Raw genomic sequence first — 27,660 nt, forward strand, 5'->3', positions numbered from 1 at the left:
AAAAGATCAAATTGTAGGACAGGATCGACAACCCTGACAGGAGGGATAGTAAATAAGGAAGTAGTGATCGGGTTAGAATAAGTAAGCCTGCAGGAAGAAGGGAAGGTTGAGTGAAGGGAGGAGTTGTGGTTCTCAGATAGATGGTGTTCAAGTAGTATATGCAACAATAAGCCAGCAGTTCCACACACGACGGGATTAAGACAGAATTATTCAGAGTCCAGTTCTATGACTGGTGCTCAGTTTACCCTGTGTTGGAGCTGGTTGTGTGTAAACAGTCTTAGTCATAAATATATATTTCATTCACTGACTTTTTGCCAGCATTGCAGTCTCTTTATGTGGTGGGCAGGAGGGGACTGTGTTTCACTTCACTGCAACCTCAGTAACTGCAGAAAGAAATCACTTCTCACCAAAAATTATGCTTATTCCAATATGTAAATAGAAAGAACTTGCATTTTCATAGCACCTTTCACAACGTCCCAAAGCATTGGCTGTAAAATGTAGTACTTTTTTAAAGATAAAAGCAAAATACTGCAGATGCTGGAAATCTGAAACAAAAACAGAAAATGCTGGAAAAACTCAGCAGGTCTGACAGCATCTGTGGAGACTGAAACAGAGTTAACGTTTTGAGCCTGTCTGACCCTTCTTCAGAGCTGTGTTTATTTCACAGTGACCAGGCTGAAATGAGAAACTCTGCTGATCTTCTGCTGCTCTGAAGAAGAGTCATGCAGACTCGAGACCTTAACAGTCTCTCTCTCTCCACAGATGCTGTTAGACCTGTTGAGTTTTTCCAGCATTTTCTGTTTTTGTTACTTTTTAAAGTGAGTCACTGTTGTAATGTAGGGAAACATTGCAGACAATTTGCACAAAGCAAGATCCCACAATCCTGCCTTGAGACCATGACCAATTAATCTGTTTTAGTGATGTTGGTTGACGGATAAATATTGTGCCCTGGACACCAGAGAGAACAGCCCTACTCCTCTTCAAAATATTGCTATAGATCTTTTACATCTACCTGAGAGGGCAGGGTTTAACCTCTCATCCAAAAAGCAGCACCTCTGACAGTGCAGCATTCCCCAAAAACTTCATTGGGAGTGTCAGTCTAGATTATATACTCAAGACTCTAGAGTGGGACTTGACGCCACTCTGTCCCTCTGACTGAGAGGTGAGAGTGCTACCACAGAGAGATATTAATATCTGCTGATTCCTCAATTGTTCTGTAACTCCTTTTAGCAGAACACAGCAACATTCACTCATTGTTCAGTTTAAATAATAAATAAGTGGGATTGACATTAAAATCAGCAACCACTAAAATGTTTACAAGAATGTTTCCTGGGATGAGTACCTTCAGTTATGAAGATAGATTAAATAACTAGTTCAATGGCTATCCAGCAATGCTGCCATATCCTTTTGCTTTGTTAGCTTACGTATCCCCTCTCCAGAACCCTTCCCCTGCTATTTTGAGAGGGCTTTAAACTAAGTTGGGGGAGCATTCTGGAGAGGGGATACGTAGGCTAACAAAACAAAAGGATAAGGTAGCATTGCAGGGCAGCTATTTAGGTATTGACACCCAGAGTGTGACAGGAAGGGACAGAGTGTACAAACATAAACAAACAGCAGCAAATAGGGTCAAAGGGGGGGGGGGAAAAAAATGGTAAAAAGGCAAAATTAATGGCTCTTTACTTAAATGCACATAGTATCTGGAACAAAATAAATGAATTAACAGCAAAAATAGAGGTTAATGGGCATGATCTTATAGCCATTACAGAGACGTGGTTACAAGGAGATCAAAGCTGAGAACTAAATATTCAGGGGTATGTGACATTTCGAAAGGACTGGCTGGAAGGAAAGGGTGGTGGGATAGCTTTGTTAGTACAAGATGGAATAAGTACGATAGCAAGAAATGATCTTGGAAGATGTAGAATCCAAATGGGTGCAGGTAAGAAATAACAAGGGGAAGAAGACACTGGTGGGAGTAGTCTATAGGCCCCCTAATAGTAGCTGTACTGTAGGACAGAGAATAAATCAGGAGCTAATGAGTGCATGTAAAAAAGGCAGTGCATTAATCATGGGTGACTCTAATCTTCATGTAGATTGGGAAAATCAAATTGGCAGAGGTAACCACAAGCAAGAATTCATAGAGTATATTCAGAACAGTTTCCTAGATCAATATGTTGTGGATCCAACCAGGCATCAGGTTATTTTGGATCTGGTAATGTGTAATGAGACAGGTTTAATAAATGATGACAGAGTAAAAGATCCCCTAGGAAACAGTGATCATAACATGGTAGAATTTAGCTTTCGTTAGAAAGTGAGAAACTTGGATCGGAAACAACTGTGGTAAACTTAAATAAGGGTAATTACAATGGAATGAGGGCAGGATTGGCTGGAGTGGACTGGGAAAGGAGTTTAGCAGAAAAGACAGTTCATGAACAATGGCAAACATTTAAGAAAATAGTTCACAACTCACGACAAAGATATATCCCAGTAAGGAAGGAGGATTCTAGGAAGGGGATAAACTAACCGTGGTTAACCAACCAAGTTAAGGACAGTATCAAATTGAAAACATACAATGTGGCAAAGATTCGTGGTAAGCCAGAGGATTGAGAACGTTTTAAAAACCAACAAAAGATGACCAAAAAATAATAGATGGAGAAAATAAACTTTGAGGGTAAACTCGTAAGTAATATAAAAACGGACAATAAGAGCTTCTTTAAATATATAAAAAGGAAGAGAGAAGCCAAAGTGAATATAGGCCCCTTAGAGAATGAGACGGGGTAAATAATAATGGAGAACCAGGAAATGGCAGAGGAGTTGAATATATACTTTGCATCAGTCTTCATGGTAGAAGACACTAATAGCATTCCAAAAATACAAAATAATCAAGGGGAAAAAGGGAGGGAGGAAATAAATACAATAACTATCACTAGAGAAAAATCACTAGGGAAACTAATGGAGCTAAAGGCCGATAAGTCCCCTGGACCTGATGGGTTGCATCCTAGGATATTAAAGGAAGTAGCTACACAAAAGTGGATGCCTTAGATTATGGATAAGTCCTAGAAGATTGGAAAACTGCCAATGTAACACCCTTATTCAAAAAAGGGAGGGATACAAAAATTAGGTAACTATAGGCCAGTTAGCTTAACATCCATCATTGGGAAAATGTTAAGAGTCTATTATAAAGGACGTAAGAGCAGAGCATTTAGAAATGCATAATATAATCAAGCAGAGTCAGCATGGCTTCATGAAGGGGAAATCATGCCTGACAAATTTCTTAGCATCTTTGAGGAGGTAACAAGCAAGATAGATAAAGGGGAACCAGTATATGTAACATATTGGGATTTCCAAAAGGCGTTCGATAAGGTACTGCACATAAGGCTACTTAACAAGATAAGAGCCCAAGGTGTTGGGTGTAGTATATTAGCATGGATAGAGGATTGACTAGCTAATAGAAAACAGAGTTGGGATAAGAGGGGCATTTTCAGGATAGCAACCTGTAACTAGTGGATTGCCACAGGGATCAGTGCTGGGACCACAATTATTTACAATGTATATCAATGACTTAGATGATGGAAGTGAATGTTGGAAATGATGATGGAAGTCCAAGTTTGCAGATGACACAAAAATAGGTGAGAAGGCAAGTGGTGAGGATGACACAAAGAGTCTACAGAGGGATATAGACAGGTTAAAACCTTGGCAGATGGAATATAACGTGGGAAAATACGAGGTTATGTATTTCGACAGGAAGAATAGAGGAGTGGAATATTATTTAAATGGAGAAAGACTGCAGAAAGCTGCAGCACAGAGGGATTTAGGGGTCCTCGTGCATGAATCCCAAAAAGCTAACATACAAGTTCAGCAGGTAATGGGAAGGCAAATGGAATGTTGGCCTTTATTTCAAAGGGAATGGAGTATAAAAATAGGGAAGTCTTGCTAAAACTATACAAGGCACTAGTTAGACCACACCTAGAATACTGTGAACAGTTTTGGTCCCCTTATCTAAGGAAAGATATACTGGCATTGGAGGCTGTCCAGAGAAGGTTCACTAGGTTGATCCCGGGTATGGTGGGATTTTCTTATGAGGAGAGGTTGAGTAGGTTGAGCCTGTACTCATTGGAGTTTAGAAGAATGAGAGGCGACCTTATTGAGACATATAAGATTCTCAGGGGCCTTGACAGGGTAGATGCTGAGAGGTTGTTTCCCCACGTGGGAGAGTCTAGGACCAGAGGGCATAATCTCAGAGTAAGGGGTCACCCATTTAAAACAGATATGAGGAGAAATTTCTTCTCTCAGAGGGTAGTGAATCTGTTTCTTTACCGCAGAGGGCTGTAGAGGCTGGATCGTTAAGTATATTCAAGGCTGAGATAGACATTTTTTATTAGTGAGGGAGTCAAGGGTTATGGGGAAAAGGCAGGAAAGTGGAGTTGAGGATATGATCTCATTGAATGGCAGAGCAGACTCGAAGGGCTGAATGGTCTACTTCAGCTCCTACGTGTAATGGTCTTGTAGATTGGAGAGATTGAGACTGTTCTCCTTGAAGAGGAGAAGGCTAAGAGGAGATCTGATAGAGATGTTCAAAATCATGAGGGGGCTGGATAGAGTAGATAGGGAGAAACTATTCCCACTCATAAAAGAATCATAAACAAGAGGGCACAGCTTTAGTGAATTGCAAAAGAAGCAAATGTGATGTGAGAAAAATTTTTTTTCACACAGCAAGTGGTTTAAGTCTGGAATGCACACCTGGAAGTGTGGTGGAGGCAGGTTCAATTTAAGCACTTGAGGGCATTAGATGATTATTTAGATAGAAACAATGTGCAAAGGTATGGGGAAAAGGCAGGAGAATGTCACTAAGTCATAATGCTCATTTAGAGAGCCAGTACAGATATGATGGGCCGAATGGCCTCTTGCACCGTAACAGTTCTGTGATTGTGTGTGTGACCAGATGAGGTGAGATTTCCAAAAGGGACACAGCACACTCTACAATCTTAGAATGATACAGAACAAAAAGAGCCTATTCAGCCCATTGTGCCTGTGCTGGCTCTTTGAAACAGCTAATCCTATTAATTCCACCACCCTACTCTTTCCCAGAGCCCTGAAAATTTTATGTTTCAAGTATTTACAGGTATCTAATCCCCTTTTGAGTGTTAATGTTGAATCTGCTCACACTGCCCTTTCTGCAGCTCATTCTGCTTAACCTCAGAATGGGTTTCTCAATTTGTTACATGTCTTTATATCTCCTTATGCTCATCATCTGATTCCATATCTGCATATTCCCCATCTTCACATTAATAACAATAAAATGATAATTGATTTCGACAGTGAGATTTCCATGCTGTTTTATTTTCTCACAAACTTTCCACAAATTCTCACAATTTCCACTATTTTCTTTTCTCGCAAGTTTCAGTAATATTTCATAATTTTTCTATTAATGGTTGAATGTGTTAGCGGAGATGGAGTCAGTGCCATATGTTTCCTCTCTGTGCCCCTGTGAATCTTTGTTGTGTGATACATAAACTCCATAGCACCTGGGGTGAGCCAGAGATCCAATGTTAGATAGGACATTATTTGCATATTGCTTTTCCTGATATTTGGCAAGACCAAGCTGTATAAATATCCATCATACAACTTTGTGGTGTAATACCCGGAAGGCACAGCAATAACAGGCCCTGATTAAAGTTTACCTGTCCTGACTGAGGCCCTATGCAACAAGGCAGTTGTTAACCCTTGAATAATGAGTCACACCAGGGTCAACTTTCCAGGCAATTTTCCCCCCATACTTAACTGGTGCTCTGCTGTGACCATTTACATAGTTTTTCCCAAAGTTCCCAAAGTTACGGGTGACAAATAAAATCCCCATTGAAATCACCCACACTGCTCAATGTGTCATAGGACAGGATGGTGTTAATAGAACAGGTCACTCACTGTGTCACTGTACAGAGTCACTGAGGATCACTCACTGTGTCACTGTACAGAGTCACTGAGGATCACTCACTGTGTCACTCTACAGAGTCACTGAGGATCACTCATTCTGTCACTGTACAGAGTCACTGAGGATCACTCACTGTGTCACTGTACAGAGTTACTGAGGATCATTCACTGTGTCACTGTACAGAGTTACTGAGCATCACTCACTGTGTCACTCTACAGAGTCACTGAGCATCACTCACTGTGTCACTGTACAGAGTCACTGAGGATCACTCACTGTGTCACTGCACAGAGTCACTGAGGATCACTCGCTGTGTCACTGTACAGAGTCACTGACGATCACTCACTGTGTCACTGTACAGAGTCACTGAGGATCACTCACTGTGTCACTGTACAGAGTCACTGAGGATCACTCCTCAGTCACTGTACAGAGTCACTGAGGATCACTCACTGTGTCACTGTACAGAGTCACTGAGGATCACTCACTGTGTCACTCTACAGAGTTACGGAGGATCACTCACTGTGTCACTGTACAGAGTCACTGAGGATCACTCACTGTGTCACTCTACAGAGTCACTGAGGATCACTCACTGTGTCACTGTACAGAGTCACTGAGGATCACTCACTGTGTCACTGTACAGAGTCACTGAGGATCACTCACTGTGTCACTGTACAGAGTCACTGAGGATCACTCACTGTGTCACTGTACAGAGTCACTGAGGATCACTCACTGTGTCACTGTACAGAGTCACTGAGGATCACTCACCGTGTCACTGTACAGAGTTACTGAGCATCACTCACTGTGTCACTCTACAGAGTCACTGAGCATCACTCACTGTGTCACTGTACAGAGTCACTGAGGATCACTCACTGTGTCACTGTACAGAGTCACTGAGGATCACTCACTGTGTCACTGTACAGAGTCACTGAGGATCACTCACTGTGTCACTGTACAGAGTCACTGAGGATCATTCACTGTGTCACTGTACAGAGTTACTGAGCATCACTCACTGTGTCACTGTACAGAGTCACTGAGGATCACTCACTGTGTCACTGTACAGAGTCACTGAGGATCAGTCACTGTGTCACTGTACAGAGTCACTGAGGATCACTCACTGTGTCACTGTACAGAGTCACTGAGGATCACTCACTGTGTCACTGTACAGAGTCACTGAGGATCACTCACTGTGTCACTGTACAGAGTTACTGAGCATCACTCACTGTGTCACTCTACAGAGTCACTGAGCATCACTCACTGTGTCACTGTACAGAGTCACTGAGGATCACTCACTGTGTCACTGTACAGAGTCACTGAGGATCACTCACTGTGTCACTGTACAGAGCCACTGAGGATCACTCACTGTGTCACTGTACAGAGTCACTGAGGATCACTCCTCACTGTCACTGTACAGAGTCACTGAGGAACACTCACTGTGTCACTGTACAGAGTCACTGAGGATCACTCACTGTGTCACTCAACAGAGTTACTGAGGATCACTCACTGTGTCACTCTACAGAGTCACTGAGGATCATTCACTGTGTCACTGTACAGAGTCACTGAGGATCACTCACTGTGTCACTGTACAGAGTCACTGAGGATCACTCACTGTGTCACTGTACAGAGTCACTGAGGATCACTCACTGTGTCACTGTACAGAGTTACTGAGCATCACTCACTGTGTCACTCTACAGAGTCACTGAGCATCACTCACTGTGTCACTGTACAGAGTCACTGAGGATCACTCACTGTGTCACTGTACAGAGTCACTGAGGATCACTCACTGTGTCACTGTACAGAGCCACTGAGGATCACTCACTGTGTCACTGTACAGAGTCACTGAGGATCACTCCTCACTGTCACTGTACAGAGTCACTGAGGAACACTCACTGTGTCACTGTACAGAGTCACTGAGGATCACTCACTGTGTCACTCAACAGAGTTACTGAGGATCACTCACTGTGTCACTCTACAGAGTCACTGAGGATCATTCACTGTGTCACTGTACAGAGTCACTGAGGATCACTCACTGTGTCATTGTACAGAGTCACTGAGGATCACTCACTGTGTCACTGTACAGAGTCACTGAGGATCACTCACTGTGTCACTGTACAGAGTCACTGAGGATCACTCACTGTGTCACTCAACAGAGTTACTGAGGATCACTCACTGTGTCACTGTACAGAGTCACTGCGGATCAGTCCTCACTGTGTCACTGTACAGAGTCACTGAGGATCACTCACTGTGTCACTCTACAGAGTCACTGCGGATCACTCCTCACTGTGTCACTGTACAGAGTCACTGAGGATCACTCAATGTGTCACTCTACAGAGTCACTGAGGATCACTCACGGTGTCACTGTACAGAGTCACTGAGGATCACTCACTGTGTCACTGTACAGAGTCACTGAGGATCACTCACTGTGTCACTGTACAGAGTTACTGAGGATCATTCACTGTGTCACTGTACAGAGTCACTGAGCATCACTCACTGTGTCACTGTACAGAGTCACTGAGGATCACTCACTGTGTCACTGTACAGAGTCACTGAGGATCACTCACTGTGTCACTGTACAGAGTCACTGAGGATCACTCACTGTGTCACTGTACAGAGTCACTGAGGATCACTCACTGTGTCACTGTACAGAGTCACTGAGGATCACTCACTGTGTCACTGTACAGAGTCACTGAGGATCACTCACTGTGTCACTGTACAGAGTCACTGAGGATCACTCCTCACTGTCACTGTACAGAGTTACTGAGGATCACTCACTGTGTCACTGTACAGAGTCACTGAGGATCACTCACTGTGTCACTGTACAGAGTCACTGAGGATCACTCACTGCGTCACTCTACAGAGTCACTGAGCATCACTCACTGTGTCACTGTACAGAGTCACTGAGGATCACTCACTGTGTCACTCTACAGAGTCACTGAGTATCACTCACTGTGTCACTGTACAGAGTCACTGAGGATCACTCACTGTGTCACTGTACAGAGTCACTGAGGATCACTCACTGTGTCACTGTACAGAGTCACTGAGGATCACTCACTGTGTCACTGTACAGAGTCACTGAGGATCACTCACTGTGTCACTGTACAGAGTCACTGAGGATCACTCACTGTCACTGTACAGAGTCACTGAGGATCATTCACTGTGTCACTGTACAGAGTCACTGAGGATCACTCCCTGTGTCACTGTACAGAGTCACTGAGGATCACTCACTGTGTCACTGTACAGAGTCACTGAGGATCACTCACTGTCACTGTACAGAGTCACTGAGGATCACTCACTGTGTCACTGTACAGAGTCACTGAGGATCACTCCTCACTGTCACTGTACAGAGTCACTGAGAATCACTCCCTGTGTCACTGTACAGAGTCACTGAGGATCACTCACTGTGTCACTGTACAGAGTCACTGAGGATCACTCACTGTGTCACTGTACAGAGTCACTGAGGATCACTTACTGTGTCACTGTACAGAGTCACTGAGGATCACTCACTGTGTCACTGTACAGAGTCACTGAGGATCACTCCTCACTGTCACTGTACAGAGTCACTGAGCATCACTCACTGTGTCACTGTACAGAGTCACTGAGGATCACTCCTCACTGTCACTCTACAGAGTCACTGAGGATCACTCACTGTGTCACAGTACAGAGTCACTGAGGATCACTCACTGTCACTGTACAGAGTCACTGAGGATCACTCACTGTCACTGTACAGAGTCACTGAGGATCACTCACTTTCACTGCACAGAGTCACTGAGGATCACTCACTGTGTCACTGTACAGAGTTACTGAGGATCACTCACTGTGTCACTCTACAGAGTCACTGAGGATCACTCACTGTGTCACTGTACAGAGTCACTGAGGATCACTCCTCACTGTGTCACTGTACAGAGTCACTGAGGATCACTCACTGTGTCACTGTACAGAGTCACTGAGGATCACTCACTGTGTCACTGTACAGAGTCACTGAGGATCACTCACTGTGTCACTGTACAGAGTCACTGAGGATCACTCACTGTGTCACTGTACAGAGTCACTGAGGATCACTCACTGTGTCACTGTACAGAGTCACTGAGGATCACTCCTCACTGTGTCACTGTACAGAGTCACTGAGGATCACTCACTGTGTCACTGTACAGAGTCACTGAGGATCACTCACTGTGTCACTGTACAGAGTCACTGAGGATCACTCCTCACTGTGTCACTGTACAGAGTCACTGAGGATCACTCACTGTGTCACTGTACAGAGTCACTGAGGATCACTCACTGTGTCACTGTACAGAGTCACTGAGGATCATTCACTGTGTCACTGTACAGAGTCACTGAGGATCACTCACTGTGTCACTGTACAGAGTTACTGAGGATCACTCCTCACCGTCACTGTACAGAGTTACTGAGGATCACTCACTGTGTCACTGTACTGAGTTACTGAGGATCACTCCTCACTGTGTCACTGTACAGAGTCACTGAGGATCACTCACTGTGTCACTGTACAGAGTTACTGAGGATCACTCACTGTGTCACTCTACAGAGTCACTGAGCATCACTCACTGTGTCACTGTACAGAGTCACTGAGGATCACTCACTGTGTCACTCTACAGAGTCACTGAGTATCACTCACTGTGTCACTGTACAGAGTCACTGAGGATCACTCACTGTGTCACTGTACAGAGTCACTGAGGATCACTCACTGTGTCACTGTACAGAGTCACTGAGGATCACTCACTGTGTCACTGTACAGAGTCACTGAGGATCACTCACTGTGTCACTGTACAGAGTCACTGAGGATCATTCACTGTGTCACTGTACAGAGTCACTGAGGATCACTCACTGTGTCACTGTACAGAGTCACTGAGGATCACTCACTGTGTCACTGTACAGAGTCACTGAGGATCACTCCTCACTGTCACTGTACAGAGTCACTGAGCATCACTCACTGTGTCACTGTACAGAGTCACTGAGGATCTCTCCTCACTGTGTCACTGTACAGAGTCACTGAGGATCACTCACTGTGTCACTGTACAGAGTCACTGAGGATCACTCACTGTGTCACTGTACAGAGTCACTGAGGATCACTCACTGTGTCACTGTACAGAGTCACTGAGGATCACTCACTGTGTCACTGTACAGAGTCACTGAGGATCACTCACTGTGTCACTGTACAGAGTCACTGAGCATCACTCACTGTGTCACTGTACAGAGTCACTGAGGATCACTCACTGTGTCACTCTACAGTGTCACTGAGTATCACTCACTGTGTCACTGTACAGAGTCACAGAGGATCACTCACTGTGTCACTGTACAGAGTCACTGAGGATCACTCACTGTGTCACTGTACAGAGTCACTGAGGATCACTCACTGTGTCACTGTACAGAGTCACTGAGGATCACTCACTGTGTCACTGTACAGAGTCACTGAGGATCAATCACTGTGTCACTGTACAGAGTCACTGAGGATAACTCACTGTGTCACTGTACAGAGTTACTGAGGATCACTCACTGTGTCACTGTACAGAGTCACTGAGGATCACTCCTCACTGTCACTGTACAGAGTCACTGAGCATCACTCACTGTGTCACTGTACAGAGTCACTGAGGATCACTCCTCACTGTCACTCTACAGAGTCACTGAGGATCACTCACTGTGTCACTGTACAGAGTCACTGAGGATCACTCACTGTCACTGTACAGAGTCACTGAGGATCACTCACTGTGTCACTGTACAGAGTCACTGAGGATCACTCACTGTCACTGTACAGAGTCACTGAGGATCACTCACTTTCACTGTACAGAGTCACTGAGGATCACTCACTGTGTCACTGTACAGAGTCACTGAGGATCACTCACTGTGTCACTGTACAGAGTCACTGAGGATCACTCACTGTGTCACTGTACAGAGTTACTGAGGATCACTCCTCACTGTCACTGTACAGAGTCACTGAGGATCACTCACTTTCACTGTACAGAGTCACTGAGGATCACTCACTGTGTCACTGTACAGAGTCACTGAGGATCACTCACTGTGTCACTGTACAGAGTGACTGAGGATCACTCACTGTGTCACTGTACAGAGTCACTGAGGATCACTCACTGTGTCACTCTACAGAGTCACTGAGGATCACTCACTGTGTCACTGTACAGAGTCACTGAGGATCACTCACTGTGTCACTGTACAGAATCACTGAGGATCACTCACTGTGTCACTCTACAGAGTCACTGAGGATCACTCACTGTGTCACTCTACAGAGTCACTGAGGATCACTCACTGTGTCACTGTACAGAGTCACTGAGGATCATTCACTGTGTCACTGTACAGAGTCACTGAGGATCACTCACTGTGTCACTGTACAGAGTCACTGAGGATCACTCACTGTGTCACTGTACAGAGTCACTGAGGTTCACTCACTGTGTCACTGTACAGAGTCACTGAGCCTCACTCACTGTGTTACTGTACAGAGTCACTGAGGATCACTCACTGTGTCACTGTACAGAGTCACTGAGGATCACTCACTGTGTCACTGTACAGAGTCACTGAGGATCACTCACTGTCACTGTACAGAGTCACTGAGGATCACTCACTGTGTCACTGTACAGAGTCACTGAGGATCATTCACTGTGTCGCTCTACAGAGTCACTGAGGATCACTCACTGTGTCACTGTACAGAGTCACTGAGGACCACTCACTGTGTCACTGTACAGAGTTACTGAGGATCATTCACTGTGTCGCTGTACAGATTCACTGAGGATCACTCACTGTGTCACTGTACAGAGTCACTGAGGATCATTCACTGTGTCGCTGTACAGAGTCACTGAGGATCACTCCTCACTGTCACTGTACAGAGTCACTGAGGATCATTCACTGTGTCGCTGTAGTCACTGAGGATCACTCCCTGTGTCACTGTACAGAGTCACTGAGGATCATTCACTGTGTCGCTGTACAGATTCACTGAGGATCACTCACTGTGTCACTGTACAGAGTCACTGAGGATCATTCACTGTGTCACTGTACAGAGTTACTGAGGATCATTCACTGTGTCACTGTACAGAGTCACTGAGGATCACTCCTCACTGTCACTGTACAGAGTCACTGAGGATCACTCACTGTGTCACTGTACAGAGTTACTGAGGATCATTCACTGTGTCACTGTACAGAGTCACTGAGGATCACTCCTCACTGTCACTGTACAGAGTCACTGAGGATCACTCACTGTGTCACTGTACAGAGTCACTGAGGATCACTCACTGTGTCACTGTACAGAGTCACTGAGGATCACTCACTGTCACTGTACAGAGTCACTGAGGATCATTCACTGTGTCACTGTACAGAGTCACTGAGGATCACTCACTGTGTCACTGTACAGAGTCACTGAGGATCACTCACTGTCACTGTACAGAGTCACTGAGGATCATTCACTGTGTCACTGTACAGAGTCACTGAGGATCACTCACTGTGTCACTCTACAGAGTCACTGAGTATCACTCACTGTGTCAATGTACAGAGTCACTGAGGATCACTCACTGTGTCACTGTACAGAGTCACTGAGGATCACTCACTGTGTCACTGTACAGAGTCACTGAGGATCACTCACTGTGTCACTGTACAGAGTTACTGAGGATCACTCACTGTCACTGTACAGAGTCACTGAGGATCACTCCTCACTGTGTCACTGTACAGAGTCACTGAGGCTTAGTCTTCTATTCTTCCCACAGTCTGCTGACTTCCAAAGCCCAGAATTCCAGGGCTGTCAAGTACTGCCCACATGGACCCTCCTCCTCAGGAGTTCTCTGCTCACTGCTGAACTCAAAATGCCATTTCCAAGTCAAATATTTCCTATGCCCTCATCTGTGTGACTCCTCTTCTCCCTCAGTCTCAGTCTATAATAGGGCAGGTTCTGTAAAGGGGCAGTTCTGTAACAGACAGCCTCCCTCTCTGCCAGATTATTGCTCAGGTGATGAAGAGATGTTGTTCTCGAATGTCAGTTTGTACCTGGGCCCACTAGGCCATGTACTGAGATTCATTTCATTTGGGACCATTGCAGGTTAAAAGGAATCTGGTTTGGATCTGAACACTTGTACACTTAAATCTTAACTTCATTGACTTTGTGTTCCACAGATGGGTACACAAAGTACTCATTACTTCTTTACTGGGGTGAGCCAAAAACAGTTTTTTTTTAAAGATTACCAGTAATATTGGAAAAAACTGAACATGTGTGTTCAAAAGATAGTTCAGCTGCAGCTTGAGGGGGCATCTGGACACAGTGTGGGCAATGTTCGGACCCTTGGCAACGGTGGATACTGGGGGGATTTGGGGCTTTGGATTCACAAAATGTTAGGAGCAGCATCTCAAGTGAATAAAACGTAAAAAAAACTACATTCAATCCAGGGTTTTATGTAAAGAGAGTTAGAATCTAAGAACGATAATGTAATAGTGGATTTACAGGGGAAACTGTGAGTATAGATTGGTGAACATGTCAAATGTGTTGGTCAGAATTTCTTAAACCAGTGGCCAGGAGCCACTTGATGGAGAGTCATTCATACAGGATGACCAATGTGCTTTGAAAATAATGAACGCAGGGTTAGTGGGGGTCCATTCTTAGGGCAACAGCCCAGGTTGATTTCACTGAAACTGGTGAACATTCTGGGGATCACTCACTGTGTCACTGTACAGAGTCACTGAGGATCATTCCTCACTCTGTCTGGGGGTGGGGAGGGAGATCTACAGGGGCTGGACCTTCTGGAGGGGTGCCCAATGTTAAAAGGGAGCTGCTGATGGAGGTGACCCCATCCCTTCCCACCCAAGGCCTACATGCTTAGTTTTCAGGCTTCTCCCCGCCCTGCCTCTGAACTCCTCCCGCCAACCTGAAAATTGAGGCTGGGCAGGAACCGGCCCTTAAATGGTCAATAATTGGCCACTTAAGAGCCTTAATTGAGGAAAGGATGTGCCGGACTAGGCCTCACCCACCCAAGCGTAAAATTGTGGTGAGGTTGGAGTGGGCAGGAGCCCAGTGGGAAGGCCCTCCAAGAACCTTTACAGTGACACCCCCATCTATAAACCTGCCATCGGGGGAATGTAAAATTCTGCCTGTGATGCATTTCAAAAATGGCCTTCCATCTTATAACATCAGCTCTTCCAAAACGCTGCTCCCTGTATCCTAATTTGCACCAAGTTCCATTCCTCTATCACCCACTGTCCTCACTTCCTACATTGCTTTCCAGTTCAGTGACACCTCAATTTTAAAATTCTCAATCTTGTTTTCCGATCCCTCCATGGCCTTTCTCCTATCCCTATAAAATTCAATAAGGTGCTACATAAAAGGTTGCGACACAAGGTAAGAGCTTATGGTAAAAACCAAAATACTGCGGATGCTGGAAATCTGAAATAAGAACAGAAAATGCTGGAAAAACTCAGCAGGTCTGTATGATTGGAAACATTAACTCTGTTTCTCACTCCACAGATGCTGCCAGACCTGCTGAGTTTTTCCAGCATTTTCTGTTCTTATTTCAGATTACCAGTACCCGCAGTATTTTGCTTTCTTTCTTAGAGTATCAGGATAAATGGCTCATTTTCAGTTTGGCAAAGTAACTAGTGGAATGCTGCAGGGATCAGTGCTGGGGCCTCAACTATTTACAATTTATTTTAATGACTTGGATGAAGGGACCTACTGTACTGTAGCCAAATTTTCTGATGATACGAAGATCGATAGGAAAGCAAGTTGTGAGGCAAATACAAAGAGTCTTTCTTTGATAGAGATATAGACAGGTTCAGTGAGTGGGCAAAAATCTGGCAGATGGAATATAATGTGAGAAAATGTGAGATTGTTCACTTTGGCAGGAAGAATAGAAAAGCAGAATGTTATTTAAATGGAGAGATTGCAGAATGTTGCAGTACAGTGAGATCTGGGGATTAGGGGGATAAGTATAAAAGTAAGGAAGTCTTGCTACAATTGTACAGGTTGTTGGTGAGACCGCACCGAGAGTACTGTGTACAGTTTTGGTCTCCTTACTTAGGGAGGGATACACTTCCATTGGAAGCTGTTCAGAAGACGTTCACTAGACTGATTCCTGGGATGAAGGGGATTGTCTTGTGAGAAGAGGTTGGGCCTATACTCATTGAAGCTTAGAAAAATGAGAGGTGATCCTATAGAAACATATAAGATTCTGAGGGAGCTTGATAGGGTAGATGCTAAGAGGATGTTTTCCCTTGTGAGAGAATCTAGAACTAGGGGACACAATTTCAAAATAAGGGGTCTCCCAATTAAGATGGAGATCAGGAGGAATTTCTTCTCTCAGTGGATCATCAGTGTTTGGAATTCTCATCCTCGGCGAGCAGTGGAGGCTGGGTTTTTGAACACATTCAAGGCTGAGTTTGACAGATTTTTGATTGATAATGGAGTCGAGGGTTATTGGTTGGGGGGTGGGGGGTGGGGGGGGGTGGTGGTGGAGGACAGGAAAATGGAGTCAAGGCCACAATCAGATCGACCATGATCCTGTTGAATGGAGAAGGTTCGAGGGGCTGAATAGCCTACTCCTGCTCCTAGTTCTTAAGTGATTGAAACAGAGACAGTGTCAACATTTAAAGATGGTTGAAGAAAAGATATGTGAACAAAACAGCCGTACAGATTAGCAGCACCCCCAGAACATCACTCCTGCCTCAGCTCATCTTCTGCTAAAACCCTCATCCGCACCCTTGTCACCTCTAGACTTTTCTATTCCAATGCTCTCCTGGCTGGTCTCCCACCTTACAACTTCACCTCATCCAAAACGCTACCCCCTGTATCCTAATTTGCACCAAGTCCCATTCCCCTATCACCCACTGTCCTCACTCCCTCCATTGCCTCCGAGTCCAGCAGCACCTCAATTTTCAAATTCTCATTCTTATTTTCAGATCCCTCCATGGCCTTTCTCCTGTCCCTGTAATCTTCAGCTTACAACTCATCTAATTCTGGTCTCTTCAACATCCCCGGCTTTTCATCTTTCTACCATTGGTGGCCGTGCCTTCAGCCGACCAGGCCAAAGCTCTGCAATTCCCTCCCTAAACCTCTCTACCTCTCTATCCTCCTTATTCGCTCCTTAAAACCTACTTCTTTGACTGAGCTTTTCGTCACTTGTCCTAATATCTCCTTTTGCGGCTCGGTGTCAAATCCCTGATGAAACGGATTGGAATGACAACTATTGTAGGCTTTGGTTGTGCTTGGAAATCCCACAGTGTCTTCCTGGCTTGTGCACCCCCTACCCATTCCAATTTGCCTGTTCCACCAGAGAAAAGCCTCAAAGTTGGAACTTTGGAAAATGAATAGTTTAGAAATGGCAACTGAATATTCCTGGGGTCTGAACAAGGGGTTAAATCTCACCATGCTTTACATCCTTGGGTTCAACATGATGAAGGTGTAGGGAGGAGGGAGAGTGTTAGAAGGACAGGGTGTTTTATAAGTACTGAATGTGGTTGTATCAATAAGAGTGACAGGGTTAACTAGAATAGAAAATGTGATGTCGAGGTTTCTCCCTCTCCTCATTGGCTTTGGTTTAACAGTTGGAATAGGTTGGCACAAAGACATTAATTCATTTGGCATTCATTCCGAAAGACAACAATGGACAATCCGGCATTTTATCACCTGCTGATTTGATGGATTGGCTCAAGGGAGCAGTGAGCAGACTGACCTCCAGTCAACCAGACCCTGAGCTGCCCGCAATCTCACTGGGGCCTGATTTTGAGAAAGACTTGCATTTCTATAGCATCTTTCAGAACCATAGGATGTCCGAAAGCACTTTGCAGTTTAATAAATTGTAGCCATTGTTGTAACAAAGGAAGAATGGAAACAGAAACAGTGGTGGGATTAACCCGCGAGACAGAGAGACACAGAGAGTGAGAGTGAGAGACACAGAGAGTGAGGCAGAGAGGGGGAGAGGCAGGCAGAGGGACAGTGAGACAGAGAGGAGAGAGAGAGACAGAGAGCTAAACCTTGCCTTTTTCAGAGAGCTACATTCCAAACCTTTTTAAAATCTCATACAAAACATTTCCTATGTGTCATCACTTTGGATTGGGATGCAGTCAGAGAGATAATTGGTGAAGTTGACCCATTCATTGTGTGGGCTTTTTTCATTTCCCTTTCTGATTAAGTGGGTCACACAGCACCAGAGAATTCAGTGGCTGAAACTGAGGGTTATGAACTCCTTTCTTCCTCATTTTATCAAATTCCTCAATGACGCCTTATAGCAATAAATCAATTACCAGCGAGGAGCTGAACCCTAGGATGCAGAGACCTTTGATTCCAGCCCTGGCTTGGTTTATATCGGGACAACCGATTGCAGTTCAAGTACTGTTCTGAGGGGGGAGAAATTCAACACTGTCATGTCCATTCTGTGGGGATAAATCAATGGATCCGGTGGGTGGGGTACGAGGTGAGTTTTTGGTCACAGGATCCACACCAGATCTCCCCAAGTACAGCCACCATCCAGTCAGAAGCTGTCCACTTTTAGGAATCCGGGGCACCTGGGCATTAGACCTCTTGCACGTGCAAATTGGGATCCTGACATTCCTTGCAGGACCCTGATTGAGGTGTACAAACGGGTGGAACTTGTGCTGTGCAAACTCTGCCCAGTTGTACAGGTCTTGAATGGTTAAAGCAGCAATCCTGAGGACAGGTTGCAGCAACTTGAGATTTAACTGATGAATTTGCACTCTCTTTGTAACTTCTTCCCTTATGTTTCAGAATGCAGTTCCAGGATCGGGAGCAGGAGCTGGAGCTGAAGCAGGAGCAGTTCCAGGAGCCGGAGCAGGAGCAGGAGCAGTTCCAGGAGCAGGAGCAGTTGCAGGAGCAGGAACAGGAGCCGGAGCAGGAGCAGTTCCAGGAGCCGGAGCAGGAGCAGTTCCGGGAGCAGGAGCAGGAACAGGGGTGAGGACTACCAGCTCTGCAGATGTTTCAGGGCACTATGCCAATCAGGACACCACTCACTCCTCCAGCTCAGTGGTTCATCCAGTGTACGGAGGGAAATACTTACGAATGGACCGTTCACTGTTCCATGGTCATACCCCGGGCAGCCTTCGATCCTGCCAGGCAGAGCTGGCACACAAGCTGAAGAGCCTTGAGCTCCAGAGCAGCCTCCCTGGGCAACAGGACATCAGTCAGAAGAAGCTGGCTCTGGATCCCTCCTGTCTACTGACCCCACCAAACACGCCGCAGATATTGGAGCTGGCTGAGGGGGAGAGTGATCCCATGGAGCTGGCCTGCAGGAGAATGGTTAATGGTGACCGCCCTGAACCATCTAATGGGAGCAGTCCAGAAGGTAAGACTGTTTGCCAAGACTGGCTGTTGATCCCAGGGACAATTTGAAAACAAATCCTCCCAATTGTGAGGAAGCGAAATGCACAGAAAATGTAAGAGATTACTGGAGGAAGATCTTTGTGTCTTTCCTTTCTTTCCTGACTCCATCTGTTTTGTACACTTTTGTTTGAGTCTCATGTCCTCTATCTCTTATCTGTCTTTCTTTCCCCCGTTCTGTCCTTCTCTATCCTAGTCTTGATGTCCCCCCATCACTCTCTCTTTATTGTTCTCTGTGTATTATCCATGTTTGTCTCTCCTTTCCTGATATGTGTTTTTCAGACTCCCTCCTTCAGGTTTTATCTCTTCCTTCCTCTGCAAAATATTACAAAGTATGTACAGCACAGGCCATTTGGCCCAACTGGTCCTTGCTGGTGTTTATGCCCCATACAAGCCTCTTCCCATCCTTCTTCGTCTCATCCTATCAGTATATCCTTCTATTCAAAGAACAAAGAAAAGTACAGCACAGGAACAGGCCCTTCGGCCCTCCAAGCCTGCGCCGATCATAATGCCTGTCAACTAAAACGTTTTGCACTTCCGGGGTCTGTCTCCCTCATGTGTTTATCCAGATTCTCCTCAAATGTATCTCTGCTATTCACCACAACTACACCCTGTAGGAGCGAGTTCCACATTCTCACCACTCTCTGGGTAAAGACGTTTCTCCTGAATTCTCAATTGGATTTAATAGTGACTGTCTTATATTGCTAGACCCCTAGTTCTGGTCTCACCCACAAGTGGAAACATCTTCTCTACATTTACCCTATTGAACCCTTTCATAAATTTATAGATTTTTATCAGGTCATCCCTCAACTTTCCTTTTTCCAGAGAAAGGAGCCCCAGTCTGTTCAATCTTTCCTGATGGGTATAATCTCTCAGTGCTGCCATCATTTGAATCATTTTAATGAATTTTCTGTCTATCAAGGGTCATTTTTGCAAGGGAATGAAACGCTGCCCATATGGTAGAGGCAGATTCAAAAGAGAGTCAAATAATTATCAGAAGCAAAATAATTTCCAGGCAGGGACTAGGTGAGTTGCTCTTGCAGAGAACTGTAAACACTCTATAATTCTATCAGTTTAAGCAAACTGTATCAGAATTAAACACTCCCAGGGCAGGTACAGCACGGGGTTAGATAAAGAGTAAATCTCCCTCTACACTGTCCCCATCAAACACTCCCAGGACAGGTACAGCACAGGGTTAGATACAGAGTAAAGCTCCCTCTTCACTGTCCCCATCAAACACTCCAAGGACAGGTACAGCACGGGGTTAGATACAGAGTAAATCTCCCTCTACACTGTCCCCATCAAACACTCCCAGGACAGGTACAGCACGCGGTTAGATACAGAGTAAAGCTCCCTCTACACTGTCCCCATCAAACACTCCCAGGACAGGTACAGCACGGGGTTAGATACAGAGTAAAGCTCCCTATACGCTGTCCCCATCATACACTCCCAGGACAGGTACAGCACGGGGTTAGATACAGAATAAATCTCCCTCTCAGATGGATCTCAGTCTAAATTTTTACTGTGATCACGTCACTCCAAAAATCTCTTTCACTCTCTCTTTTTCTCTCACTTTCTCATTTCCCTTCTCTCTCGTGATTTTCAGACTGTCTTCTTCCTGTTCTCTGTGTTTGTTTTTCTCTGCCTTCGTTCTGTGTTGCTTGCTCTCTTTTCCATTCTCTTTCTCTTTCTGGTTTCTCTCTCATTGCTTTTCTCTTTGTTCTCTGCTCTCTCCCTTCCTTCTTTCTGTTCACAGCACTCAGTTAACAGGTCACCAGCTCCCTGGCAGAGAGCAGTGCCCTCATTAATGCTCCGGCAGTGGCCAGTGGCAGGAACAATAGCCTTGGCCATTTGAATTCCAGTCACAAAGCAGTCTTGGAGGAATCTGGTCAGGTTACAATGTGCTCTACTCGCTCTGATCAGCACAGCTGGACAACACTCTTCATCCTCGTACTGCGCAGGGTGCAGTGGCCTGTCGATCTGTGCTGAGTGCAGTAGCCTGTCGTTCTGTGCTGACTGTAGAGTAGCCTGTCGTTCTGTGATCGGTGAAGTGGCCTGTCGTTCAGTGCTGAGTGCAGAGTAGCCTGTCGTTCTGTGCTGAGTGCAAAGTAGCCTGTCATTCTGTGCTCGGTGAATTGGCCTGTCGTTCAGTGCTGAGTGCAGAGTAGCCTGTCGTTCTGTGCTGAGTGCAGAGTAGCCTGTCATTCTGTGCTGAGTGCAGAGTATCCTGTCATTCTGTGCTGAGTGCAGAGTAGCCTGTCGTTCTGTGCTGAGTGCAGAGTAGACTGTCGTTCTGTGCTGAGTGTCGAGTAGCCTGTCGTTCTGAACAGAGTGCAGTAGACTGTCATTCTTTGCTGAGTGCAGAGTAGCCACTCGTTCTGTGCTGAGTGCAGTAGCCTGTTGATCTGTGCTGAGTGCAGAGTAGCCTGTCGTTCAGTGCTGAGTGCAAAAACCTGTCGTTCTGCGCTGAATGCAGAGTAGCCTGTCGATCTGTGCTGAGTGCAGTAGCCTGTCGTTCGGTGCTGAGTGTAGAGTAGCCTGTCGTTCTGTGCTGAGTGCAGTAGCCTGTCGTTCGGTGCTGAGTGTAGAGTTGCCTGTCGTTCTGTGCTGAGTGCAGTAGCCTGTCGTTCTGTGCTGAGTGCAGTAGCCTGTCGTTCTGTGCTGAGTGTTTAGTAGCCTGTCGTTCTGTGCTGAGTGCAGAGGAGCCTGTCGTTCTGTGCTGAGTGCAGAGTAGCCTGTCGTTCTGTGCTGAGTGCAGTAGCATGTCGTTCTGTGCTGAGTGCAGTAGCCTGTCGTTCTGTGCTGAGTGCAGAGTAGCCACTCGTTCTGTGCGGAGTGCAGTAGCCTGTAATTCTGTGCTGAGTGCAGTAGCCTGTCGTTCTGTGCTGAGTGCAGTAGCCTGTAATTCTGTGCTGAGTGTAGTAGCCTGTCGTTCTGTGCTGAGTGCAGAGTAGCCTGTCGTTCTATGCTGAGTGCAGAGTAGCCCAATCGTTCCGTGCTGAGTGCAGAGCAGCCTGTCGTTCTGTGCTGAGTGCAGAGTAGCCACTCGTTCTGTGCTGAGTGCAGAGCTGCCTGTCGTTCTGTGCTGAGTGCAGTAGCCTGTCATTCTGTGCTGAGTGCAGAGTAGCCTGTCGTTCTGTGCTGAGTGCAGTAGCCTGTCGTTCTGTGCTGAGTGTAGTGTAGCCTGTCATTCTGTGCTGAGTTACGAGTAGCCTGTCGTTCTGTGCTGAGTGCAGTAGCCTGTCGTTCGGTGCTGAGTGTAGAGTAGCCTGTCGTTCTGTGCTGAGTGCAGTAGCCTGTCGTTCTGTGCTGAGTGCAGTAGCCTGTCGTTCTGTGCTGAGTGCAGAGTAGCCTGTCGTTCTGTGCTGAGTGCAGAGGAGCCTGTCGTTCTGTGCTGAGTGCAGAGTAGCCTGTCGTTCTGTGCTGAGTGCAGTAGCCTGTCGTTCTGTGCTGAGTGCAGTAGCCTGTCGTTCTGTGCTGAGTGCAGAGTAGCCACTCGTTCTGTGCGGAGTGCAGTAGCCTGTAATTCTGTGCTGAGTGCAGTAGCCTGTCGTTCTGTGCTGAGTGCAGTAGCCTGTAATTCTGTGCTGAGTGTAGTAGCCTGTCGTTCTGTGCTGAGTGCAGAGTAGCCTGTCGTTCTGTGCTGAGTGCAGAGTAGCCCAATCGTTCCGTGCTGAGTGCAGTAGCCTGTCGTTCTGTGCTGAGTGCAGAGTAGCCACTCGTTCTGTGCTGAGTGCAGAGCTGCCTGTCGTTCTGTGCTGAGTGCAGTAGCCTGTCATTCTGTGCTGAGTGCAGAGTAGCCTGTCGTTCTGTGCTGAGTGCAGTAGCCTGTCGTTCTGTGCTGAGTGCAGTGTAGCCTGTCATTCTGTGCTGAGTTACGAGTAGCCTGTCGTTCTGTGCTGAGTGCAGAGTAGCCTGTCGTTCTGTGCTGAGTGTAGAATAGCCTGTCGTTCTGTGCTGAGTGCAGAGTAGCCTGTCGTTCTGTGCTGAGTGCATTAGCCTGTCGTTCTGTGCTGACTGCAGAGTAGCTTGTCGTTCTGTGCTGCGGGCAGTGTAGCCTGTCGTTATGTGCTGAGGGCAGTAGCCTGTCGTTCTGTGCTGAGTGCAGTAGCCAGTCGTTCTGTGCTGAGTTTATAGCCTGTCGTTCTGTGCTGAGTGCAGAGTAGCCTGTCGTTCTGTGCTGAGTGCAGAGTAGCCTGTCGTTCTGCGCTGGATGCAGATTAGCCTGTCGTTCTGTGCTGAGTGCAGAGTAGCCTGTCGTTCTGTTCTGAGTTTATAGCCTGTTGTTCTGTGCTGAGTGCAGAGTAGCCTGTCGTTCTGTGCTGAGTGCAGTAGCCTGTCATTCTGTGCTGAGTGCAGAGTAGCCTGTCGTTCTGTCCTGAGTGCAGAGCAGCCTGTCGTTCTGTGCTGAGGGCAGTAGCCTGTCGTTCTGTGCTGAGTGCAGAGCAGCCTGTCGTTCTGTGCTGAGTGCAGAGCAGCCTGTCGTTCTGTGCTGAGTATAGAGCAGCCTGTCGTTCCGTGCTGAGTGCAGAGTAGCCACTCGTTCTGTGCTGAGTGCAGAGTAGCCCAATCGTTCTGTGCTGAGTGCAGAGCAGCCTGTCGTTCTGTGCTGAGTGCAGAGCTGCCTGTCGTTCTGTGCTGAGTGCAGAGTAGCCTGTCGTTCTGTGCTGAGTGCAGTAGCCTGTCGTTCTGTGCTGAGTGCAGAGTAGCCTGTCGTTCTGTGCTGAGTGTAGAATAGCCTGTCGTTCTGTGCTGAGTGCAGAGTAGCCTGTCGTTCTGTGCTGAGTGCATTAGCCTGTCGTTCTGTGCTGAGTGCAGAGTAGCCTGTCGTTCTGTGCAGAGTGCAGAGTAGCCTGTCGTTCTGTGCTGAGTGCAGTAGCCTGTCGTTCTGTGCTGAATGCAGAGTAGCCTGTCGTTCTGTTCTGAGTTTATAGCCTGTCGTTCTGTCCTGAGTGCAGAGCAGCCTGTCGTTCTGTGCTGAGTATAGAGTAGCCTGTCGTTCTGTGCTGAGTGCAGAGTAGCCACTCGTTCTGTGCTGAGTGCAGAGTAGTCTGTCGTTCTGTGCTGAGTGCAGATTAGCCACTCGTTCTGTGCTGAGTGCAGTAGTCTGTCGTTCTGTGCTGAGTGCAGAGTAGCCAGTCGTTCTGCGCTGAGTGCAGAGTAGCCTGTCGTTCTGTGCTGAGTGTAGAGTAGCCAGTCGTTCTGTGTTGAGTGCAGAGTAGCCTGTCGTTCTGTGCTGATTGCAGCAGCCTGTCATTCTGTGCTGAATGTAGAGTAGCCTGTCGTTCTGTGCTGAGTGTAGAGTAGCCCTATCATTCTGTGCTGAGTGCACAGTAGCCACTCCTTCTGTGCTGAGTGCAGAGTAGCCTGTCGTTCTGTGCTGAGTGTAGAGTGGCCAGTCGTTCTGCGCTGAGTGCAGTAGCCTGTCGTTCTGTGCTGAGTGTAGTAGCCTGTCAATCTGTGCTGAGTGCAGAGTAGCTTGTCGTTCTGTGCTGAGTGCAGTAGCCTGTCGTTCTGTGCTGAGTGCAGAGTAGCCTGTCGTTCTGTGCTGAGTGTAGTAGCCTGTCTTTCTGTGCTGAGTGCAGTAGCCTGTCGTTCTGTGATGAGTGTAGTAGCCTGTCGTTCTGTGCTGAGTGCAGAGTAGCCTGTCGTTCAGTGCCGAGTGTAGAATAGCCTGTCGTACTGTGCTCAGTGCAGAGCAGCCCGTCGTTCTGTGCTGAGTGTAGTGTAGCCTGTCGTTCTGTGCTGAGTGCAGTGTAGCCTGTCGTTCTGTGCTGAGTGCAGAGTAGCCTGTCGTTCTGTGCTGAGTGCAGAGTAGCCTGTCGTTCTGTGCTGAGTGCAGTAGCCTGTCGTTCTGTGCTGAGTGCAGAGTAGCCTGTCGTTCTGTGCTGAGTGCAGAGTAGCCTGTCGTTCTGTGCTGAGTGCAGAGTAGCCTGTCGTTCTGTGCTGAGTGCAGAGTAGCCTGTCGTTCTGTGCTGAGTGCAGAGTAGCCTGTCGTTCTGTGCTGAGTGCAGAGTAGCCTGTCGTTCTGTGCTGAGTGCAGAGTAGCCTGTCGTTCTGTGCTGAGTGCAGAGTAGCCTGTCGTTCTGTGCTGAGTGCAGAGTAGCCTGTCGTTCTGTGCTGAGTGCAGAGTAGCCTGTCGTTCTGTGCTGAGTGCAGTGTAGCCTGTCGTTCTGTGCTGAGTGCAGTAGCCTGTCGTTCTGTGCTGAGTGCAGAGCAGCCTGTCGTTCTGTGCTGAGTGCAGAGCAGCCTGTCGTTCTGTGCTGAGTATAGAGCAGCCTGTCGTTCTGTGCTGAGTGCAGAGTAGCCACTCGTTCTGTGCTGAGTGCAGAGTAGCCCAATCGTTCTGTGCTGAGTGCAGAGCAGCCTGTCGTTCTGTGCTGAGTGCAGAGCTGCCTGTCGTTCTGTGCTGAGTGCAGAGTAGCCTGTCGTTCTGTGCTGAGTGCAGTAGCCTGTCGTTCTGTGCTGAGTGCAGAGTAGCCTGAATTCTGTGCTGAGTGTAGAATAGCCTGTCGTTCTGTGCTGAGTGCAGAGTAGCCTGTCGTTCTGTGCTGAGTGCATTAGCCTGTCGTTCTGTGCTGAGTGCAGAGTAGCCTGTCGTTCTGTGCAGAGTGCAGAGTAGCCTGTCGTTCTGTGCTGAGTGCAGTAGCCTGTCGTTCTGTGCTGAATGCAGAGTAGCCTGTCGTTCTGTTCTGAGTTTATAGCCTGTCGTTCTGTCCTGAGTGCAGAGTAGCCTGTCGTTCTGTGCTGAGTGCAGAGTAGCCACTCGTTCTGTGCTGAGTGCAGAGTAGTCTGTCGTTATGTGCTGAGTGCAGATTAGCCACTCGTTCTGTGCTGAGTGCAGTAGTCTGTCGTTCTGTGCTGAGTGCAGAGTAGCCAGTCGTTCTGCGCTGAGTGCAGAGTAGCCTGTCGTTCTGCGCTGAGTGTAGAGTAGCCAGTCGTTCTGTGTTGAGTGCAGAGTAGCCTGTCGTTCTGTGCTGATTGCAGCAGCCTGTTGTTCTGTGCTGAATGTAGAGTGGCCTGTCGTTCTGTGCTGAGTGTAGAGTAGCCCTATCATTCTGTGCTGAGTGCACAGTAGCCACTCCTTCTGTGCTGAGTGCAGAGTAGCCTGTCGTTCTGTGCTGAGTGTAGAGTGGCCAGTCGTTCTGCGCTGAGTGCAGTAGCCTGTCGTTCTGTGCTGAGTGTAGTAGCCTGTCAATCTGTGCTGAGTGCAGAGTAGCTTGTCGTTCTGTGCTGAGTGCAGTAGCCTGTCGTTCTGTGCTGAGTGCAGAGTAGCCTGTCGTTCTGTGCTGAGAGTAGTAGCCTGTCTTTCTGTGCTGAGTGCAGTAGCCTGTCGTTCTGTGATGAGTGTAGTAGCCTGTCGTTCTGTGCTGAGTGCAGAGTAGCCTGTCGTTCAGTGCCGAGTGTAGATTAGCCTGTCGTACTGTGCTGAGTGCAGAGCAGCCCGTCGTTCTGTGCTGAGTGCAGTAGCCTGTCGTTCTGTGCTGAGTGCAGTAGCCTGTCGTACTGTGCTGAGTGCAGTAGCCTGTCGTTCTGTGCTGAGTGCAGAGTAGCCTGTCGATCTGTGCTGAGTGCAGAGTAGCCTGTCGTTCTGTGCTGAGTGCAGTAGCCTGTCGTTCGGTGCTGAGTGTAGAGTGGCCAGTCATTCTGTGCTGAGTGCAGAGTAGCCTGTCGATCTGTGCTGAGTGCAGTAGCCTGTCGTTCTGTGCTGAGTGCAGAGTAGCCTGTCGTTCTGTGCTGAGTGCAGTAGCCTGTCGTTCTGTGCTGAGTGCAGAGTAGCCTGTCGTTCTGTGCTGAGTGCAGAGTAGCCTGTCGTTCTGTGCTGAGTGCAGAGTAGCCTGTCGTTCTGTGCTGAGTGCAGAGTAGCCTGTCGTTCTGTGCTGAGTGCAGTAGCCTGTCGTTCTGTGCTGAGTGCAGAGTAGCCTGTCGTTCTGTGCTGAGTGCAGAGTAGCCTGTCGTTCTGTGCTGAGTGCAGAGTAGCCTGTCGTTCTGTGCTGAGTGCAGAGTAGCCACTCGTTCTGTGCTGAGTGCAGTAGCCTGTCGTTCTGTGCTGAGTGCAGAGTAGCCTGTCGTTCTGTGCTGAGTGCAGAGTAGCCTGTCGTTCTGTGCTGAGTGCAGAGTAGCCTGTCGTTCTGTGCTGAGTGCAGAGTAGCCTGTCGTTCTGTGCTGAGTGCAGAGTAGCCTGTCGTTCTGTGCTGAGTGCAGAGTAGCCTGTCGTTCTGTGCTGAGTGCAGAGTAGCCTGTCGTTCTGTGCTGAGTGCAGATTAGCCCAATCGTTCCGTGCTGAGTGCAGTAGCCTGTCGTTCTGTGCTGAGTGCAGAGTAGCCACTCGTTCTGTGCTGAGTGCAGAGTAGCCTGTCGTTCTGTGCTGAGTGCAGAGTAGCCTGTCGTTCTGTGCTGAGTGCAGAGT

The 27,660-nt window shown here is 47.2% G+C and overlaps 1 protein-coding gene across 4 annotated transcripts in view; it reads left to right on the forward strand.

The window, feature by feature from the left end:
• The window catches only part of si:ch73-281f12.4 (RA_Radil_like and Myo5p-like_CBD_Rasip1 domain-containing protein), a 232,678-nt gene that overhangs the window by 81,496 nt on the left and 123,522 nt on the right, over nucleotides 1-27,660 (forward strand). For all 4 annotated transcript variants that reach the window (XM_041216956.1, XM_041216958.1, XM_041216959.1 and 1 more), the window contains exon 13: nucleotides 18,642-19,215. In XM_041216956.1, the coding sequence (XP_041072890.1) occupies nucleotides 18,642-19,215 (574 nt within the window). The remainder of the gene's footprint in view (nucleotides 1-18,641; nucleotides 19,216-27,660) is intronic.

The sequence above is a fragment of the Carcharodon carcharias genome, chromosome 22, assembly GCF_017639515.1.
Source record: "Carcharodon carcharias isolate sCarCar2 chromosome 22, sCarCar2.pri, whole genome shotgun sequence".
NCBI lineage: Eukaryota > Metazoa > Chordata > Chondrichthyes > Lamniformes > Lamnidae > Carcharodon > Carcharodon carcharias.